At 42.5% G+C, this 16,518-nt stretch overlaps 1 protein-coding gene across 8 annotated transcripts in view; it reads right to left on the bottom strand.

The window, feature by feature from the left end:
- The window catches only part of MBNL2 (muscleblind like splicing regulator 2), a 172,203-nt gene that overhangs the window by 52,378 nt on the left and 103,307 nt on the right, over positions 1–16,518 (bottom strand). For all 8 annotated transcript variants that reach the window (XM_049778708.1, XM_049778707.1, XM_049778711.1 and 5 more), the window contains exon 3: positions 1,893–2,057. In XM_049778708.1, coding sequence (XP_049634665.1) covers positions 1,893–2,057 — 165 coding nt within the window. The remainder of the gene's footprint in view (positions 1–1,892; positions 2,058–16,518) is intronic.

Here is a 16,518-nt window from a genome sequence, read left to right as displayed (position 1 = left end):
AAAGAAAAGAAAAGAAAAGAAATAAAATTTTAAAAAGACTAGACAAAAGTTACAATGTTCTTATGTTAACACTATTGTTTCTAAATTCATCTCTTTAGGTCTTATTTCATATGGATAACTGAGTTATTTTAGCATTGAGGTAATGTAATAATAATGTCACATCTATACATGCATCAACAAAGAGAATCATAAATTATACATGTGTGTGGTCTTAAATAGATCCATGTTAGTACTGAATTTTGGTGTCTTCTGTGTTCAGAACTCTACTGCCCTTCCCTCTTATTCCATCCCATTCCTCCCTTGGGCTTTGCTGATTTAGACTCTCCCAGCACTAGTCACTGCTTCATTCAGACCTTGATCCTCTGCATCTGAATCTGATTTTGCCCTTTCCATATGTTAGTCTACTCTGCAAAGGCTAGATCTTGTTTTTATTTTATTTTTTTATTTTAAATCACTGACCCCTGCACCTGGTACCTTTTTAATTCTGGGCAGAGCCAGTTCTTGGCTGCTTGGGGCCATCACTCTTCAGCAGAAATCTTGAGACAAGCAGAATTGTTAACAATCTGCCCAGATCAGCTTCCCCTAGTTCTGGCCTCCTCCTCTCTCCTGCAGCTTCAGGGGCACAGTGAGAAAATTTAACTCACTGGGAGCCAACCATCCCCTTTCATTTGGCAGCAATGCATACAATAAAGACTGATTTTTAAACAATAGTCTTTTGTGTCAACACATCTTTTCCTTTAAGAAAAGCAAATTTTACTTATTTCATTGGCTTTTCTTTTTTTCCCCTCCTTAAAGTTTGTTTTCAACAAATAGTTCTCCTATGCAAATCAAGTTCACTGAAGTCAAAAAACACTCCTCCTCTCCCTGGGGCCTCTTTTTTTCAAACCATTTCCAGATCTTTAAAGCAATACTTTGAAAGAAGATGAAATTGCAGGGAAAAAATATTGCACCATCCATTTTCCAAGAATATCCTGTGCCCCCTGGGGAATTTCATCTTGTGGTTCCTACCACAAGTACCACACCTTTGCACAAGGCACCTTGGTGTCAAGACAGTTGCTGTGGATCTACTGTGAAGCTCTGAGTGGCTCGGATTCCAGAAAAGTCCAGGCCAAGAAGTCTGCATTCCAGTCATAGGTCCCCACTACTTATTAGCTGCAGGATACTGTGTCATTCATTTCCCCTCTCTGGTTTCTCTCTTTCTCTATTCTTTCAAGGACGCCATGGAACTCAAACATCCAACTATGTCATGGCTAAAACAAAAAGTGTTCTAGGGGGTCAGTATGATAACACATCAGGGACTACATTTGCCTTGCACATGGCCAACTCCAGTTCCATCCCTGGCATCCCAAATGGTCCGGAGTCTGCAAGGAGTAACCCTTGAGTAGCCCTTGAGCACTACCATGTGTGCCCCCTCTCCCCAAAAAGTATCTTTGGCATTAAAAGCTCTTCTTTACAGAGATCAAAAAATCTCACTGGAAATGAAAACTGTGACCTCTTGATATTTCTACATTCATCTCCAAAGGTCTCATTTCAAATGGATGATAACTGAATTATTTTATCATTTAGGTCATGTAATTATAATGTAACTTCTAGACATGCATCAATTCTAAGATGATTTGAACCTAGAGTTTTCTGGTAAAAATGATTCGAAGCAACAGATTTCCTAGATATCGATCAGGTATTATTATCACACACATCCACCATCCACCCCACTGTTTGCGAAACTGGATCTAAAACCAGCATCTACGCTGCTGCTTCAGAGCTCTTTGCCTTCATTGTTGGCCAAGAGGCCAAGTGGAAGAAGGTCACAGAAGGTCAACATCCTGCACCCTGGAGCAGATACTCACAACATCAACAACATCAACAAGCCACTATCCCTTCTCGGTACTTACCACTGGATGAAGTGGGGCTCCTGGAAACATAAACTGCATCTGCTGAGCGAGCATCGCTGCTGCCGTTTTTTGCTGGATCAAATTGTTCCTCCCATTAATTTCTAGCTGAGTTTTTAAGTGTGTCGGAGGGTGAAGGTACTTGCAGTTCTCCCTGGAACAACGGCCCTGCAAGAGAGAGAGATGTGGGCTTTGAGAACTTTGCAAAATAACCTGAACTCTATCAGCCAGCCAATTTACTATCACTCCACAGGTATAAAGGCAAAGATCGTGTGTGAGCCATGCTTATCTCTTTTGAACAGAGACACCTTCAGAAATGTCTTTATTGTTCATTCTGAATTCTGACTCTGACCACTAACTCTACAGAGACATGGCTACTCAGAGGAAGGTGTACTCCATTCCTGGGTAGTGGAGAGGCTACCAGTGTGGCACAAATAGTGGCATTCATCCAAAGGATGCTTTTCTCTTGCAGTCCATAGATTTGTTGTTGGTGTTTTGTATTTGTTTTTGTTTGGTTTTTGGGTCACTCCCGGCAGCACTCGGGTTACTCCTGGCTCTAAGCTCAGAATTTGCTCCTGGCAGGTTCGGGGGACCATATGGGATGCCGGGATTCAAATCACCATCCTTCTGCATGCAAGGCAAACCCCATGCTTTCATGCTATCTCTCCGGCCCCACAGTCCCTAGATTTGTGCAGATCCCTGGCTATGCTCTTAGAAGTCAGTCCTAGCAGAGCTTGGGAACCATATGGGATGCCGGGGATCAAACCCGGGTTGGCTATATGCAAGACAAATGTCCTCCCTACTGTGCTATGCATGACTCTGGCTCCCAGGAATAAAACTTCTTAAAACATATGTTCCAGATTAGCTGCAGATCCTTAATTCACCTTAATGCAGATAGGGACTCAGCTCTGGGAGTGGACAGTCCATCATAGACGCAGAGGTGAAACCGCCAGACAGCAATTCTTCCCATCTGCTTAGTTCGCAGTGCAAGAGCCTCTCCCTGATGTCCTTGGCTCAGTCTCGAGACAACTTTAATGTCATCATATGCCACTGCCAGGAATGTGAATGGCTCAAGTAACAGGGGCATGAAAACTGGGCGAAGAAGAGGCCATTTAGCGTGTGTCAGGTGTGCAACCGGGCGGCCTGAAAGAGACACTGTGTGTGGCGGTGTTTAGTCTGAGATCCCAAGTCTTTCCGAACAGACAGAATCACGTTGCCGTGTATGTGAAGATCAGGAAATTTATGAAGAAAGAGCCACACACAGTGTTAACCCACACGGAGTATTATCATTCCCACCAAAGAATTCATCTCTTTGCAGGCACCAAGAGAAGAATCTGGGTTTGTTTACCAGATATGAAAATAATTTTTAAAAGCCAGCTTGGGGGAAATCTGTGGAAACAAATCTGTCTCGAGTCCTAATTCTAAACATCTGCACCTTCAGCTCATGTCAGCTGCAGTTGGGGAATTGCTGAGTCCCTTTTGTAGGCATGAACTTTCCGTCCCTGTAGTGGTCCTCCAAGCCAGGAGCCATTTTTGAGTGGAGAGTCAGGAGTAACCCCTGAGCGTCACTGGGTATGGCCCCCAAACAAACAAATCAAAAATCAGAATAAAAAAAGATGACCCATGCTGGATGTTAAGTATAGGGCCTTGGGACAGCACTGTCGAGCAGTACCACCAGATCTGAGCCCACATCGCTGCCTGCCTTCCCCACTGCTGGAGGATTGAACCACAGTCTGTCCTAGGTCAGCTGCGTGCAAGGCAAACACCCTACTGCTGAGCCACTACTCTGGCCCTGAGCATGGGACACATTTTACAGGGAGGACAGAGAGGAAGGATAAGTAGAATTGAAGGAACTGTTGACATCTCTGCTGTGCTCTTGTGACACCTTAGTCCCAAATTTGCACAGTGACTGTCCCACTTATACATCTTCCTAGGTACCAACTATCCCAGGGCAACGTCGGATGATATAAGGAAGCTGAGCCCACAACTGAAAAATAACCCAAAAATCCAAGTAATTGGAGTGCTTCTCTCTTTTTCCTTTCTGCTTCTCAATTTTTTGGAAGGAAGGGGAATAATCCAAGTTTTTATCTCAACTTTGTTCAGTGCTTTTGTATCTTCTTCATGTCTCTCCAGCCCTCTACTTTGCAATCTCTTCTCTGGCTTCCCTTTCCTTTCTCCTAGAAAATGGCCTCAGTCTCTCAGAGGTGACTTCCCAAAGCATCCAGCTCTTATTACATCAGCCTATAAACCAGTCAAGTCTCAACCTGGATGTCAAGTGGTCACATACAGACTCATCAGGTTCATCTTAAGAGGTGAGCAAGGGACTGTAGAACCTGTCAGGTGCAGGACAGTGGGCAGAATGACATGTATATACCTGAATACCCAGCATACTTGAATACCCAGACTTCTCTCTAACCAATTTAATCCAGACTCTCTCTAGACCCAGTTGCTTCACTTGGAAGCTGGCACTCCAGAACGACTCACATAACACTAAGTCATAGTCCGCATATGGGCTGATATGGTCCCAAATGGGAGTATGGAAGAGCAAGGTGGCAATGAGAAACTTTGGAAAAACAGAGTCCCATGAACTAGAGATAGAATTAATGTCCATACTCTCCCAGTTAGTCTATTCAATTGTGCTCCTTCCTTACAAAAAAAAAATTGTGCTCCTTTTCTTACAGAAAAGGGTGGCTTTCTTGTAAATGCTGCTATCTCTTAATAGAACTGGGACTCTTTGGGGACTGTAAAAACTATTTTTCAGCCCACATAACATGATTTACAACATCAAATTAGTAATTTATTGATGGAAACTTCTTTTTCCTGAGAATTAATGTGATTTCTTAGTGTCCTCACTTAGGCACTTGGAGTAGGTGTGCTATTGATTGTCCAGGTGCCAGACCATTTATACACGGTTATCTCATTTTCTCTGTAAAACAGCTTGTAATGATCCTTATTTTACAAAACACCAATACAGGCTCAGAAAGATTAAGAGACTTTCTCAGAGTTCTATGCCTGGCAAATGGAAAGCCTAGATCTGAAACCCACAATCTGAAACACAATTACATTACAATATTAAGCTATTTATTAGCAGAGGTTTAAAGTCAGAAAGGATAAACATCTACCACTCACCTTCATTAAAAAAGAGGATGCCTAACACAATTAAAATATAAGAAATAGAAGCAAAAGGGCTCAAGGCAGTAGTATAGCACATAAGGGGTTTGCCTTGCCTGTGGCCAATCCCCACCACTCCATATGGTCTCCCAAGAAGTCCAAGAGGGATCTCTAAGCACAGAGCTAGAAGTAAAAGCCTTAAGGATCTTTGGGTGGGGCCGGCGTGGTGGCGCTAGAGGTAAGGTGCCTGGCTTGCCTGCGCTAGCCTAGGATGGACCGCAGTTTGATCCCCCGGTGTCCCATATGGTCTCCCAAGCCAGGAGCAACTTCTGAGCGCATAGCTAGGAGTAATCCCTGAGTGTCACCAGGTGTGGCCCAAAAACCAAAAAAAAAAAAAAAAAAAAAAAAAAAAAAAAGGATCTTTGGGTGTGGTCCAAACACATAAAAATAACACAAAAAAGAAATAGAAAACATAAGCAATGATTTGTGTCTCAAAGAAATTATTGGAAAGAGACTGTCTGTAGGGAATGCAGGTGGGTTAAACATGCAGATTTGGGGCGGGGGGAGTTGGTTTTGACCTTTCCAACCTAGGTGACTTAGAGCAAATGACATGATTATTTTGTGCATCCGATTTTTTAAAACTTGACTGCAAGAAAGGCTGCATTTTATCCTTAAGGGCAGTATTTAGAGAAATAATAAGTTATATACAGCCATATTTAGCAAAGTATTAGCTTATGACATTTTATTTACTGTTCATGGGCTATCAAATTTATTGATTTTGGTATACCAGTTTTTCTTTTTTTTAAGATGTATTTATTTGTTGGTTTGTTTATTTATTTAGGTTTTTGGGACACAACTGCCAATGTCAGGGGTTACTCCTGGCCCCTGTGCTCAGAAATTTTTCCTGACAGGCTTAGGGGACCATATGAGATGCTGGGGATTAAAGCCAATTCCGTCTCAGGTCAGCCACATGCAAGGCAAATGTCCTACTGCTGTGCTATCACTCCTGCCCTGATAGACCAGTTTTTCCTATAAATTTTCACTTAAATATAATCACTTTTCTACCTTATATGCACTCAAATATCTTACATTTAAAATTACTTTGAATTTCATGCAGTTTGCTTGCCAATCCTCTTATTTAAAGGAATAACGCTGGGATAGAAAGATATCCATGCATGAGGCCAACCCTGGTTAAAATTCTCAGCTCAGCATATAGTCCCCTAAGTACTACCCGAGGTCACTTTTGACCAGAGAGGCAAGAATAGTTCCTGACAACCACTGTGGGAAGCCTTCCTCCCTCATTTTTTTTAAAAATTAAAAACTAAAGAAATAGTGTTGCACTAGGTTTCAATTCTGTCTAAACATTTTTATGTGGCACCAAAAATGTCTCAGGCAACAATGATTCAAGCTTGGGGAACCTTTAGAAAGAAGAATTTTAGGAAGGGATCTGGGAGGATTTCCCCAAATCCTAGAGGAAGAGCTACTGTCAACTATAATAAGCTGTTAGAGTCATTCGACCCAGTAAACAATTTATAAGCAAGAGTGTGTTGAAGTCTCCAATTTGTCACAACGTGCATCAACTCACACAGTGTGTGGGGTAGCTGAGGGAGCCCTTTCTCTGATGGGAGAGGGCAGCGTTGGCACAGAAAAGCAGAGTTTTGTGTGTGGCTGTGAAATGAGACTATCAAAAGCAGCATCTCCTTAGTCCAAGAAATTGTTAAAAAAATGTTCTGGAGAATTCTTGCTGGGGTTGTGAGTGTTAATTTTTTTTTTTTTTTTTGCTTGAACTTTAAGTTCTTGGTCAAACATTGGTTTCAAAATGAAAAGACAAGTGAGGTCCAGTGAGCAAAGAGGCAGCTTCTGTTGGATACAGTTGGAAGGCTCCTTGTTAAAAAAAAATAAAGATAGAATGGAATAATGTGTGACAAATAAAATTGTGATAAAATAGAAGGCAGACGCAGATGGGCCTAGGCAGAGTGTATGTGTGTGTTGTGGAGGAGTGTGTGTACTTGTGCATTTGTGTGTATGTGCATGCATTTCTAGGGATGTTTGTCTTTGTGTGTTTGTATAGGAATGTTGTGTGCATTTGTGTAGGTGTGTGTTAGTGTATGTATCAAAGTGTGTGTGTATGTGCGTGTGCTCAGGGAGGGGAGAACACAAAATGAGAACAAGAAGAAAGGAACATGTGAGACACAAGGACCATCCCTGGGGTATGAGTGAAGTTTCTCAAGGCTGGACACAGAAAGGGTATGTGTCAGAATCTGAGGGTGAGAAGGTGGAGCAGGACGTCAGCTGGAGACATATTTCAGAATCAAGCAAAGGGACTACACTTTATTTCTTTGATTTTAAACAGAAGCCTCCCAAGATCAGATTCACATGTTATACTATAGATAAATTCTCACCCTGATCAATAACTGTGATAGTTCTGACTTTATTTTAGTCCCATTGTTTGGGGGAAGATTTAAAAATAACATATTTCTGCCAGAGTTCGCATAGGATTTGAGCAGTTCTTTCTATTTTTAAAAGTATGTCTGCTCCAGGAAAATTTAGATTAGGAAGACTGATTAGAAGCATGTCAGAATTTCAAGCTGAATTAAGTTTATTAAGTAAGCAACAGTGAAATGTGCTAGATACAGAGCACCCACATCGATTCTCAACAGGAAGAAGAAAGATGCTAAATAACAGTAATATCCACTTGGCAGAAGAATAGAACAGAACTATTGGGATTACATGGCCATTAGATTACATGTCAAGAGATAAAATAAATGCAGCTTTGGCTAAGAAAAGCTTCCCAAATCAGGTCGGTCTGAGAGAGAAAAAGCATAATTGGAAAATGAGATTTTTCTAATTGCTTACTCTAAAACAAGCACTTGTTGGAATCTTTTCCTAGTATGATCCTAATTGAAAAAGTCCATTAAAGTATGGCAACAGAAACATAAACAGATTAATTATAAGATGGTTAGAGGAATTTACACTAGGAGTTTTTGTCTATAAGAACACCCAACCATTCACAATGTTCCATAAATTTTGGGAAGATAATGGGTTGTATATGGTACACAATTTAAACAGTCAGTGCAAACTCTTTTCCTTTGTTTTGTGTTGTTTTGCAAACTTTTTAAAGTTCCTTAAAGGGAGAGCAGTTCCAATCGAGGATAAGGGCAGGGGTCTGGCCTGATCTGAATTTTCCTTTTCCAGTTGGATCTTGGCCACTTTCTGCTTTTCAATCTAAGAATGTTTTCAAGGGAGCTGGTCTGCAAAAGGCATCACTAAAGATAGAAACCCTTGGGAGGCCCAGAACTTGATTTGGGCCTCATTAAGAGAAGAACCCTTCAGCGTCTCCTGACATGGTCCCATACATGAGACCAGACTCACGAAATTCTGCTTTCATGATGAGGGCTCTGGTCCCTGGAGTTGCATTTCTAAAATATGTATAGTCTTGGACTCCATCCAGCTCACACTTCACACGTGTGGCCAAGGAAACAGTCCCTAGAACTGGGTACACTATATCCAGCTCTGCAGTTCATGTCATGAGACCTTGGACCATAGGACCTTGTGGCCTCATGAACTTCTGGTGAGGACTAAATTAACGCATGAAATATTTGAGTCACTTCTGGTCTACCATAAGTTATCACAATCATCATCACCATCATTACCATGTAAATCTTATTTACAAGGGAGATAGGAATACATAGTAGCAGGCTGGAGAGATCATACTGGGGTTAAGGCCCTTCCTTTGCATAAAGCCAACCCTGGTTTAAATCCCAAACACTACCAGAGTCATTCCTGAGCACACAGCCAGGAATAGCCCCTGCCAATTATGACCCACTGTACCCCTTTCCCCACCAAAACAAACATTAAAAAACATTATTAAAAGCAACCTTCCTCAGTCTAGTTCAGTTTTTTTTTTTTTTAACACTGTGCTATTTTTCTCAGGCCTGGCTACTAAGCTCTTTTGATTTTTCTCTTGCCATTTTTATTTATTCTTAATTTTTTTCTTTACCCAATTTTTATTTAGGAACCAGGATTTTACAAGACTCAACCAAGCTCTTTAACCCTTTGTTTTTCTAGTTCTCACAAGCAGTGCCAGCACTGCCCCCATTTCTATCTTCAAAAGAGTCTCAGATCTGTTTTTCTTTGATATATTTTTTTCCTGCTGAAACTTGCCTGGGTTGATCAACATGGCATGACTGTTACTGAGTTTAAAGGAGCTCTGTCTTGGTGTGGGGAAATCCTGTCCTTCTGCTTGGGTTCTACTCCCTCATCTCCCAAATAGTTAGGCTGACTTTGAAAAATAGCTCCAACAGCCCAGGCCTCAAGGTACTTCTCAGTCAAGTGACTAGGATCCATTTCTCTTCCCTCAACTCCTGAGGAGTGACAAGCATAAGCAGCAGAAGTTGTTCTCAACAGAATGGTCATTTACTGTTCCTTTTCTACCCGATCTAGCTGCTCCTTAAACATTCCTAAAACGGAAAGCCACACACCTGACCGACCAGTTAAAAGGGTCCAAAGCATCACCAACAAGTGTGTGTCAGTTCTGAGAGGATGTGAGAATTGTGAGTGTTCGTGACAAGAGAGGCAGGACACGCATCAGCAGAAGTAGCAAATTAAGTCAAAAATCAATTGAATTCAGGAGGATTTATTAGGTGCATCCAGTATACACAGATTAAAGGGGGGATTCAATCAGAGAGATAACAATGTTGGACACTGGGGCACAAAAAAGCACTTAGCAGCACATTTTTAAAGCAATTATTGAAACTATTGTGATTTACAAAGTCTTTCATGGTTGGTTTATAGACACACAGTGAATCAGGGCCAATTCCACCACATGTGTCCACCATTCTCTACCAATGTTTCCCAAGTGTATCCCCTACCACCGTTGCCCTACCCCACCACACCCTTACATCCCTGCCTGTCAGTATAACAGGCCCATTTTAAGTTTAGAATATTAAAGTTTGGGTCTCTTGATTCCATCATGTCACCTTTGACTACGATATTTAGTTCTGTCCTTTTTTTTAATACTACCAATGGACCTAAGACCACTTTGCCCCTGACCCCCATCCTTTCATATTTGTGTTTTCCTCTTCCACTCAGTTTCTTTCCTTCTCCTCTATACTATGGAGCCAAGAGTGTTTAAGGCAACTCCCATTTAGACCACTGCATTTCTATATGTAGTTATTCTAAATATCACATATATGTGAAACCACTCTGTATTTATCCTTTTTCTTCTGGCTTACTTCATTGAACATAATATCTTCCAGTTCCATCCACATTGCTGCAGAGTAGCACTTTTCTAAGAAGAAATATTGTGCTGCAGGGGCCCATCAAAACCTAGAACCTCAGTTTCCCAATGATTTCGTGATCACTCAGGGGTTGCCAAAGAGGAGAAGAAAATACAGGCATGGGTTTGAAGAGGCAAGAAAATCCACACGGCTTCATCATTGTGGGGGCTATTGGTTGATTTGGGATCACACCTGGTAGTGCACAAGGCTTACTCTAGATTCTATGCTGAGGGGTCACTCAGCTCTGTGCTCTAAGGACTCCTTGTGGTGCTGAGTGTTGACCTGAGATCAGCTTCTTGCAAAGCAAGCGCCCTGACTTCTCTACTATGATTCTAGTCCTGGTTCATAATTTGCATGATGGGGAGGTGGGGGAGGCAGAGGGTCACCTCTCCCCTGCCCTTCCCTTCTCCAGCATCCTTCCAAGAGGGTGTGGGCAAGAAAGAATCTAGTAGAATAAAATGGGTACTTACACTAGGGCTTAATTTATAACATTAATAAAGGACTAAAACAGCTCTACTCTACGGCAAAAGACAGATGAGGCTTTTAGGCTTCTTTTGAATTTAAATAAACTAATTGAGCCACATGTGCTCCTTCCATGCCTCGCTTCAACTATGGAACATAGAAAGTAAAATACAACCACGTTTGAGCATCCGAATTAGAAGAAATGAGTTTGAGGAAGAGACATGGGCAAGAACTAGCCAGAACTTGCACTAAAATGAACGACTGCCCAGCTCCCTAATATTGTGTATTAATTGAAAAGTAGTACTGGCTAGTTCTTAGTCATTGAGTGACGTCTGTACCATACTTCTTCTTTGATAGTCTTTACTGGCAAGATTCTTTGGGTAAACAGCAAAAAAACTTTAGACTTATTAATGATAGGTCAAATGGGAATCTCTCCAAGTTTCTATCTTTTTCTCGACAGTAGGAAGGAGACATGGAGGATGATAGATCAGAGAGGGGAGACATGACCAAAAAGGTGAGTCAGTAAAAATACACCACATAACAATCAAAAGTGACCCACAATTCCAATGTTACCACCATGACTCTGCAACAACAGGTTGAAAAGAGAAAGAGGAAAACTATGGCCTAAGTTGAGTAGAAGGGTGGTTTCCAATTTGCACTAGGGACTGTTTGATTTTGTAAAAAATCCCAGAACAGGCCTAATGATTTACATTTTTATGGGTCATGGTATGAGACCCAGAATTCTTCCCTCCCTTCTACAAAGAAGAGAGTGTCTGGGTTCAGTCTCTGGGATCCTCTCTGGGTTTAACTTGAAGGCAGCCTATACTTATGGGAGAACTGGGGTGCCCTCATTTTTAAGACATATTTTTAAGTACATTTCTGACCCCTTCATTATGCTGACCATCCATGCCTATCAAGACTGCAAAGGAAAAAATAATAAAGAAATGGGGTTGGGATTGGTCATTTACTCAAGTTGACACAGCTCTAGTGACTCTTGGCTGCACGGAAAGTTTTTGCTTCTCCAGCTATTTATGTCCTGTGATTCGAAAGGGCTGCTTGTCAGTCTGATGAACTTCCTGGTAAGGACTGATCATTTGATTCATGAAACATTCACAGCGATTGAGCCCACAGAGACAACCCAGTGGGCGCAAAAACTACCCGCTCCGTTGGCAGAGATGGAAGGAAACATGACTTCCGGGCAAGGAATGAACTACCTGGAACTGAGTCATCATTCTCACTAGTGGTTCACTGGATCGTGTGGACGGTGAGACCCTGCAAACAGAACACAGAGCCAGCCTGGCTTTGGGGGTTCACAGTCTTGCCTTGTTCCCATGGCTCTCATACATGTGAGCATGGTGAAGTTTCATGAAATATTAATCTCACAGCATTATGGATTTTTCCCTTTCCCCTGTGGAGTAAAGCAGCTCATTCTCGCCTGAGTCTCACACCTCCCCTCAAGCCCACAGTCTAGGGACCCCACCCTGCAGACATGCCATGCCCGATGCCCCTTAGCTAATAATTGTGTTTATTTCTCCCTCCAGCCAATGCAAGCTTGCCACTGAGCCTGAGCCAAGTCTTGGGATGTGAAAGGAACAAATAAGACCCAGTGTGATTGATGGCCCTGAGGGAAAAGAGGGGTCCTCTGAGAACACACTGCAGGGATCCTGGCCTAGTCTCAGGCAAGGGAGCATTAGAGAGGAAGAAAAGGGTGAGGAATGAGTGAGCAGGAGAGAAGGTGTCTGTCACTTGGAAAATTAAGACAGACCCTCGATGGTGTTCAATTCCTTCAGCCTTACAAGCTTGTACACTCCAAATGCATGCTTGGTCACCATTGGCTGCTCTTTTCATCATGATCCTTGTCAATCATTCTGGAAGCCAAAGGCTGTGAAAATACAATAAAATATCCCTCAAAGACACACCAGCCTAAGCGTTATCCTCTGGGACTGTGTGGTCTTTTGCAATATGATCTGAAAACCAGGGTGTGGAGCCCTCCACAGAGGGCTTCCTGGAATGCACACATACATGACAACAGTCTTTAAGTCTGATATTCCCCAGGAGGACTCGGCACTGACCCATGACCTGGAAGTCCTTTCATCTCTATTAGAAAGTGGTGTTACCACTAGTCTGTTGCATCTCAGAGACTTACCCTACTTTTCTGGACACACCAGCCTCCTACTCTCACATCCCACCACCACAGTCTTCATTCACCCATGTATAGCAGCGGTTGTTCCTGGGATTGAGATCTGCTACACTCTGATCATCTGCAGATATGGACAGTAAAATATATTGTATATCATACCTGTTTCTACCAGTTTGACCAAGTTGGAGAATCTAGAAGTGGGAAATGCAGTGAGGGAGGATTCCAGAGGGAGATGGATGAGCAGGAGTGAGCAGGATGAGATGGAGATAGGAACACGAGGAAGGAGTGGGCAGGAAGGCAAGCAAGGTTGGAAGAAAACACCAGAAGCAGATCCAACAGCCTGTTAAGAGGGCTTCCATTTCTGGCAGCCCAGAAGAGGAGCTTTACCCATGGCAGGAGACCAACCTGCAAATTGGAATCTCAGTGATCCTTTCAAAGACTTGCCCTGAGTTCAGAAATTCCAATCTGAGAAGAGTGGAGAAAAGAGTGGGGATAGAAGTGGCAGCTCAAACAAGGGGTGCCTGGATCTTTGTGCGGGGAAATTGTGAGAAAGGGGCTTGCTGGGGGCTTTTCTGTACAAACAGAGGCCACCCACCACCTCCATTCTTTCATTCATTCAACAAACAGTTTGGGAGCATCTGCTCTGTCAAAAGTTGGGCTGGAATTGCACACCAGGTACTCAGCTGTGGTCCTACCCTTGATAAAAATAGCTCAAACTTACATAACCGCGCACAGATCATGCACCAGGCAGCTCTCAAATACTTATCGTTACTCATCCTAGAATCTTCCATACACGATCTTAACAAGGTGCAGCTCATCTAGACATCTGAGGTGGAGGGAGGGGAGAAAGGGAGATCTGGGGAAGGGGTGTAGGTCTGGAAGGTCACCCCAGCAGCAAAGAGCCTGATCTAGGTAGGCAGGCTCCCACTCCCACCCCCCACGCCCCACCTACTCTCCAACTGTGGAGCTGTTTTGGAGAAACTTGAAATCCATGGAATATTCATATCACACCTTAAAAACAATTCTTCGCACACATGCTATCTTATTACTGCTTCTCAACATTCTTGTAAGAGGTTGCCTCAATTTTTCAAAGGTAAGGAAAATGAGCCTCAGAGTTGCAGGAACTTTCCAGAGTCATGTTGTTCCAGTCAACCAGGGCTCACAAAATGCACCTTCTTTGCTTTTTTGGGGGGACATAAAGAGAAACTGATCCAAGATGAGTGGAAATGGATTTTAGGTACCAGGTTGTGACCCCCAAACTTGAGTCTACTTTAGGACGTTAGCTTTTTTTTTTTGGAGAGAGACTCTTAGCAAAGCTTAATAAAGGTTAAGAGGGGGACAGCAAAGTGAACCCGATTTCCGATTTGAGTGTGGTGATGCCCTTGTAAAAAAAAAAAAAAAAAAAAAAAAGAGCACTGATTCAGACACAGAGAGGCACAGAACGAAACCAGATGAAGAGATGCAGGGAGAAGGTGGCCATCTTGAGACAAAGCAACACTGTGGCTTCTGGGAGCTAGGAGAAAGGTCTGGAACTCATCCTTTCCTTGACCTTCAGAGGAAACAGATCCCCACTCTCCCATCAACACCTGCATTTCAGACTTCTAGCCTCTGAACCTGTGAAAATACATCTCTGTTACTTGAAAGTTCCCCATCCCCCAAGTCTGGGTTTCTGCATTGTCCCAGAGGAAATAGTTGGTACCTATAAGAAATGCTAAAGCAGGTACCTTGTGTTGTGTCTGAGCAGCCTAATAATATGCAGTCTTCCAGCACAAAGGTTTGGCTCTTTGACTGTTTATTGTAATTTTTTATTTTATGAACACAAGCAACAAGATCTCTGGTCTGCTCAAAAATAAATGATCACAACTCCCAAATTCTTAACAAGGCCATTGATTCCTTTTATTTCTTAAAGAAAAAAAATACCCACAAAAACAAATGAAACGAGTCAGCTTATATGCTCTCAGATTTGTCATGGGGAAGATTTAATAGAAGAGATTTATTTTAGTAAAAGACAAAATGTTTCACTAAAGAACTCATTAGCAATGCATAGAAGCTTAGCGAATCTCTGAAGATCCATTTTCAAAGAGAAATGTTGGGATAATTTTTATATCCTGATTACCAGAGAAAGACCTGATAAAAATTGTCCTGGATATTAAAATTGCAGGGGGATGTATGGAGATAATTTTACCAAACAAGAAGGAATTAAAGGAAAACGTACACATTCTGCAGCATCCTGAAGCCGTTTGGTATGAGTGTCAATATGCCTTACTGTGCTCTTGTAAACATGCATTTTCTTGGAGATATAAAACACGGGGGACCACAGTGGAAAGGGGGGATCGGGCCAGAGAAGTGACCAGTATTCCCATTACCTCACTCTCACACCTCCTTGCCCTTACCTTCTTTTTCAGGCTCCCACAACAAATCCTGAATGATGCACAGACTGACTGACTCAGCAACTCCAGTCTGTTGGCGAGACAAGAAGCTGTTCCAAGCTCCAGCTTTCTACCTGACCCAGCTCATCCACTGGACTCTCAGTTCTTACCTTCAAGGACATGGCAAGGTTCTCACACCTGAACTTGCTACTCAGTCCATGTTCCTGGTTCGAGAATCTACTTTACTTGCTCCAGAATTCTTCCTGCACAAAATCTCTGCCTGGCATTAGCAGTAGTTGCTGCCCACCCTTGGGGTCATATTTTCCCATCAGCCCTCAGTGCCTTGCTCCCTCAAAGGACGTGCTGCTGTTTTTCTCAGACTTCTGGGAGGGGAGAGGCTGAGGATCACCATCTCAAGGATGCTGGATGCACTGTTAGCTCGAGGCTCTGGAGTTCTGCCCAGTGAGGTCAGATCAGATCTAGATTCAATGCCATTAAGCCATGATCTTTCTCCTTCTTCGTCTAAGACCTGTGGCAGAGCATTTTTTTGGTCTGAGCAAACCTCAAATGTTCCCCCTCCACTTTCCCTGACTGGATATGAAAACTCTGTCCTTGGTGGTCTAGAATTCCTGTCAAAAAATTGGGGGGGGTTGGTGATAGCTCAAAGCTAGAGCCCATCATTTGCATGGGCTATGCATCCTTTGCATAATTTCCTGAACACTGACAGGAACGCCCCATGAGCACTGATTTAGGAGTAGACCCTAAGCACCCAGATCTGACTCAGAAAACTAGGTTTAGAAACTCCTGGACTTAATTTGTAAACTATGTACTCTATTAGAGATCAAGTTTTTTTAAAGGAGAATTAAATATAAATATAAAATATATAATTATACATAATTAAATATAAAAATAAATATACTTGATAGTAGTTATTGAAGAAAAATAAATATCCGGGGCCCAAGCAAAAGCGCAGTAGTGGGGCATTTGTCTTGCATGCGGCTGACCTAGGATGAACCTGGATTCAATCCTCTGCATCCCATATGGTCCCCCAAAGCCAGGAGTGATTTCTGAGTGCATAGCCAGGAGTAACTCCTGAGCATCACTGGGTGTGGCCCCAAATCCAAAATAAATAAATATTCATTTTATTATTAGCATAGATTGCTCGGTATTGTATAGGCACTGTGCTTTGATGCTGTTTCAGACAAATCCTGAAAAAGGGAATTGCGCCGAATATCTCAATCTGATGGAACCCAAAGCTCAAGACATTC

The sequence above is a fragment of the Suncus etruscus genome, chromosome 8, assembly GCF_024139225.1.
Source record: "Suncus etruscus isolate mSunEtr1 chromosome 8, mSunEtr1.pri.cur, whole genome shotgun sequence".
Lineage (NCBI taxonomy): Eukaryota > Metazoa > Chordata > Mammalia > Eulipotyphla > Soricidae > Suncus > Suncus etruscus.
The sequence above is the reverse complement of the archived record's forward strand: the minus strand, read 5'-3'. Positions and strand labels throughout refer to the sequence as shown.